At 40.0% G+C, this 6,075-nt stretch overlaps 1 protein-coding gene across 1 annotated transcript in view; it reads right to left on the bottom strand.

Moving 5' to 3' along the window:
* Positions 1–758: 758 nt before the first annotated feature.
* LOC146829823 (nicotinamide N-methyltransferase-like) overlaps positions 759–6,075 on the bottom strand; it is a 64,935-nt gene continuing 59,618 nt past the window's right edge. Inside the window, exon 3 of the mRNA XM_085606737.1 lies at positions 759–1,539. Coding sequence (XP_085462863.1) covers positions 1,104–1,539 — 436 coding nt within the window. The 3' untranslated portion in view covers positions 759–1,103. The remainder of the gene's footprint in view (positions 1,540–6,075) is intronic.

The raw sequence follows: 6,075 nt of genomic DNA, 5'->3' as shown, positions 1-6,075 counted from the left end.
AATGTCATGGCCTGAAAATAGGTGTGCTTTACAAAGAGGTCTGCAGGTGTGATTTCTTTGCACATTCATCTCAGGTGATTTTGAAGACTGTTGGATATGGCAAGGGGAAACCAGGAACGCAACATGATCAATCTCCTGCTACACTCTTGCAAGGCTGCAGATCTGAAGGACAGACAGATGTGTGCTGGGGACAGAGGAGACCTGCTGGTCAGATGATAAGGCTGATGGAGTCTTTTCTCTGCATATATAAATTAGGCAGGAAAAACCTCCACAAACAAGATGAGCAGATTGAAACCTCCATCATGAAGGGTGGATGGACATAATGCCAAGATAGAAGTCAGGCCCGTAGATTGCAAATTCTTTAACAATTGTGAGATGTCAATACATTACTGAACAGATGTGGTTCATAGGATGATGTCAGGCACTTAAAAGGTATAGGTGGCTTGGGGGGCAGTGGGTAAAAGGTTCGGCGTTCAGAGGAAGGGAAGGGTGCTGGAAAGAATACAGTGGGGTGGACTGTCCCTGTTTTATTTATTAAAACATTATTTAACCCTAAAATGAGTGCAATTTGTTTTTTATAGCTGTATTTAAATATAAAATGCACATTTGGAATTCATAAATAGTGAAAAGAGTGCTATATCCTGTTCTCCAATGGACAATATCCACTGGATAGCTGAACCATCTATGTATGGGCAGTAATGGACACACACACAGACTTAGAACATTGCAGAACAAAATGCGCAAGATTTCAATTGTTTGAGAGAATGGACCATCATTTTATTGTAAGATTGAATCAACCTTTTTAGCTGCAATTCAAATGCAAGATCAATCATTACTACTACAGGAAGTTATTGACTCCATTTCACCTAGCAGTAAAGGACAAGGGGACATTGACTGAGACAGAACCTGGCAGAGCCAAGGGAAGGCGGTCCCAGCAAAAGCAATGTCCAGTTGTCAAGCAGTGAGGAGAGGCAGAGAGCAGAGCACCACTGGCTTCAGAAGCAATAGGGTCAACAAAGACGGTGAAAGAAGACTTTTGATGCAGGACAGGTACAAGCTAATCCTTTCAATATTATGTCTATAAATTAGGATCCATAAGTACATTAAACAGGTATTTCTTTTCGAGCATGAACAAGTATTATACTACTGTAATCTATCACATCATACAATTGATTAACCGTCCTAGGAAACACCTGCAGCTCCTCAATGACATAGTCAGCATCCCCTAACGCTTTCCTTATAAAACTCTCATCCATACATAGATGGGGAAACTTAAAGCTCCCACTCATGTAATAAGTGGTATCGAGGTCCGCTATCAGGATTAAATGCCCTCCATTTTTTAACAGTGATGAGAGATTTCTTAAAGCAATGCAGAACCCTTCTTCATCTTTCGTGTGGACCTCCAAACAATGAGGCAAAATCAGACAGTCAGCCTGAGGCAGGATGGTGGGAGACAAGGGGTTACTTTTGCTGGCGTCATATTTAAGAATGTGCTTGATTTTTCTTCTTAACAGATTTTGGTTCTCAGCCCCCACGTCTCTGAAAATAAAATACAAACATTTTAGTTTGATTTTATTATTGATTAAAACGTGATCTTTTGCCACAAGTTATGTCAATTTTTCAAAACCAGTTTGTATGAATATAAACTATATGTTTGCAAAGGGGCTATATATATATATACATATATATATATATATATATATATATATATATATATATATATATATTCACTTAATCACTTAAAAAAACATAGGTTTCACACATGTTATAGTTAGGTGGACATTTCACTCGTACAAAACCAATGAAATTCCCCCGTTATTGTTAGTTCAGATAACTATAACTCGCACGCCCGAAATCCAATGCTCATGACGTCACATATTACATCACTAATGACATGGTCAGTGGCATCACTCATGACATCACTGATGACATCATCCTTGTGATAGAGTGGCGGTCGCGCGAGTTATAGTTATCTGAACTAACTATAACGGGGTAATTTCATTGGTTTTGTACGAGTGAAATCTCCACCTAACTATAACATGTGTGAAACCTATGGTTTTTTAAGTGAATTTGCAAGGTTTTTTAAATGCTAATTCCTAACTATAACGTGTGTGAAACCTATGGTTTTTTAAGTGAATTTGTACGTTTTTTAAATGCTAAGTTATGTATATATTAATATATATATTTTTTTAAGGTTTTTCACCGTGCGCGCACCGTGCGCGCACCCCGCGATTTTTTAAAAAAAATAATAAATTTTTTTTTTCACCCTGGGGGGTCCTTCCGTGACCCCCTGACAAAGGCTAGGGGGTCAGGAACTCTCTTCCATGCCCCTTTTTCACGTTTTCCACCTTTTTTCCACCTTTCCTTTTCAGTGCGAGAGACAAAATGGCGGCCGACACTTCCTGATTTCGACCGATTCGAATGTTGACTGACATTTTACAACCAATCAGAATTACGCTCGCGCACGTTAGGGTGCGCGCAGCGTGCGTGCACGGTGCGCGCACGGTGCGCGGCTATAGATATTTATATGCTTTTAAATGCAATTTTCTCACGAAATACTGAACAGATTGACTCCAGATATGCAAAAGGCACTTCCCTGACCTGAGGACTACCCCTTTACCAAATTTCAAGTAATTCTGTTCAGCCGTTCGGGCTGTACCTTCGACTAAAGGTCCTATGGGAAACTGCATGGGGAAAACGCGTTTTGGGACCCCCCTTTTTTCTCGGCCCCCGCTTGACAAATCACCCGAGACTTTCAGGGTAGGAGCTGAGCGGAGCGCCCCATTAGTTTTGAAAATTTAGCGAGGATTCGTCAACCGGCGCCAAAGTTATTCCAAATAGAATTTTCAGATTTCCCTATGGAAACACAATCCTAACTATAACTATCTACTGGCGACCGCCAGTAGATAATATATATATATATATATATATATATATATATATATATATATATATATATATATATATATATATATATTACCTACTGGCGGTCGCCAGTAGGTAGTTATAGTTAGGACCCTGTTTCCATAGGAAAACCGCAACATTCTATTTTGAATAACTTTGGAGCCGGTCGACGAATCCTTGCGAAATTTTCAAAACTAATGGGCCGATACGCTCCGCTCCTACCCTGAAAGTCTCGGGGGGATTCGTCAAGCGGGGGCTGAGATAAAAGGGGGGTCCCAAAACGCGTTTTTCCCATGCATTTTTCCATAGGACCTTTAGACACAGCTACTGCCCGAACGGCTGAACAGAGTTCCTTGAAATTTGGCAGAGAGGTAGTCTACAGGTCAAGGAAGTGCCTTTTGTAGGTTTGGTGTAAATCTGTTCAGTAGGTTCTGAGAAAATAGCCTTTAAATCAATACATATATCTGAGCCAGCTTACGGTGCGCTTACGGTGCGCTTACCGTACGCGTACGGTGACGTGCGCGAGTGCGATTCTGATTGGCTGTTAGATCTTAGTAAACATTCGAATCGGTCGAAACCAGGAAGCGGCGGCCGCCATTTTGTGTGTTTCACTCAGAAAAAAAAGGGTGATAACTTGAAAAGGGGGCAAGGAAGAGAGTTACAGACCCCCTAACATTTGAAAGGGGGTCAAAGAAGGAGAGAAAAGTAAAAAAAAAACATTTATTAATTTTAAAAAAAATCACGGGGTACGCGTACGGTAAGCTCACCGTACGCGTACGGTAAAAAAAAAAAATAAAAAAAAAAATGAAATGCAGATTTAAGTGTTTAGATATTAGGGGGCTCTAAAAAGAGCCGTTGTGTTTATTAAGTGATTTTTTAGTGGTACCTACAAGTAAGTACCGATGCAGAGTCTAAGGTTCAAGAGGAAGACTCTGTTCCCTTCATCAGTGAAGTGTACACCATCTCCTCTATAAATGTCTTGCATGTCGTAACGCAAGTTGTTGTGGTAAATGGAACCCATACCATAGTCACGGAGGAAAGCAGAAACAGATTTGTTGACGTGCTTTCTTGCTTTGTCAATCTGTGGACAAAAATGATTGGACCAGTTCCATTTTTGCCTTTGGCATATGTTTGAAAACACAAAGGCAGTTTTAGGGAAAAGTGAAAACAGTTGTGCAAAGGTCTCCTTCATAAGCATTTCCAGACCTACCCCAGTCAAAGTGCCTAGGTCATTGCCACCACAGTGCACTATTATAAGGTCAGGGTGTTGGATTTGCATGAAGGATTTCACCAATGGCATCAATTGGTGCCACTTTAACCCTCTCTGACCAATCCATTTAATGTCTACATTTGGCAAAGCAAGGTCTCTCACCATACCTGTTTTCTCTGCATACTTTTCACTCCAGAAGACATAGCTGTGCCCTACAATCCACACTGTGAACATCTTCCAAGGAGATCGGGGTGCACTCAGGAGGTGAAATTCAGCAGAATGGTAAAAAGAAATGAAAGACAGTTTGGAAATGGAGGCATACATATTTTTTTTATAAAAAAAAGAACTGATTGGCTGTTTCATACCATTCTACAATAAAAATTAGGCTGTATGTGTAAATTTATAGAAGCATGTTTTGTATTGGTACAGAAAAATGTGTTACCAAAGAACAATACTATGGATTTGCTGTTAGGTTTGAAAAGTCAAGCACTCCTGCTCTTTGGAAATGAAGCATTGTGTGGTGAACTTCTGACCTAACTCTACACAGCAGTGTTTCAAGAGCTGTTGCTATGGTAGCAGGCAGAAGTCAAGTTGGGGGAAGGGTACTAGGCTGAAGTCAAGTTGGGGGAAGGGTACTTTTGGAAAAGGGTTGGTTTTCAACCAATAGAAATGTGTGATTACATTTGAAAAAAAGGGGGAAGCACTGAGATTTGAAATTAACATGTATATGTGTGGAAAAAGAGAGGGAAACTTTGCCATTATCTGGTTATGCTGAGAGGAGAGAGGTGTACAGAACAGAGATCCTGGCTCTGATAATCTGCTGTTTGAGTGCCACATTTCTTTCACAACTAACTAATTTTAAAGGTGAGTTTAGAGTTTGAGAGGGGATGTATATGGTAAATTAAGAAATGAATAATAGAATTGGAATTCCTTTTGTTGAAGTTGTGTTTATCATTTTCTGTTTTGGGAGAAATTTAAATGTGAGGAACATGTAAAATAATATGGACTATGTTTTCACGATAAATTAAGGTGTACTGGTATAAATAAGGAATACTTTTAGGGTTTGAGGTTGCACTCAGTAATGCAAATACATTCAGCATCACTAAGGCTGGTTGCCCTTGCTGGAGTGTAGTCAGTCACCCAGGTTACACATGTTGCTGGTCTCAGAAAGCTGTTTGGTATTGCTCTGGTGATTTTACATTTGCATTAGATGGAAAGGGGGAGGTATTTTTTTATGCAGAAGCAGACTCTTAGCACACACCCAGCTGCTTATCCTGTGGAATCATGCACAGTATTCACAACCGAGTGGGGTTTGAGGTTTCAGTCAGTAATGCAAATACATTCAGCATCACTAAGGCTGGTTGGCCTTGCTGGAGTGTAGTCAGTCACCCAGGTTACACATGTTGCTGGTCTGAAAATGTTGTTTGGACATGTGCTTTTTTAAGAATCTGAAAAGTGGATTCATAATGTGTCAGTCTGTAAAAGTACTTATCACTTGCCAAAAAAAAGAGTAGTAAGTGTGCTTTCAAATTGGCAAAGAAATTTCGTTTTCTGACTAATATGAAAACATGACTCTGTGTGCAAATAGGAATTACAGGCAGAGATTTATTGCGTATTGCTCTGGTGATTTTACATTTGCATTAGATAGAAAGGGGGAGCTATTTTTTTGTGCAGAAGCAGACTCTTAGCACACAGCCAGCTGCTTATCCTGTGGAATCATGCACAGTATTCACAACCGAGAGGGGTTTGAGGTTGCAGTCAGTAAAGCAAATACATTCAGCATCACTAAGGCTGGTTGCCCTTGCTGGAGTGTACTCAGTCACCCAGGTTACACATGTTGCTGGTCTGAAAAAGCTGTTTGGACATGTGCTTTTTTAAGAATCTGAAAAGTGGATTTAAAATGTGTCAGACTGTAAAAGTATTTATCACTTGCCAAAAAAAAGAGTAGTAAGTGTGGTTTC

The sequence above is a fragment of the Triturus cristatus genome, chromosome 5_2, assembly GCF_964204655.1.
Source record: "Triturus cristatus chromosome 5_2, aTriCri1.1, whole genome shotgun sequence".
Lineage (NCBI taxonomy): Eukaryota > Metazoa > Chordata > Amphibia > Caudata > Salamandridae > Triturus > Triturus cristatus.
The sequence above is the reverse complement of the archived record's forward strand: the minus strand, read 5'-3'. Positions and strand labels throughout refer to the sequence as shown.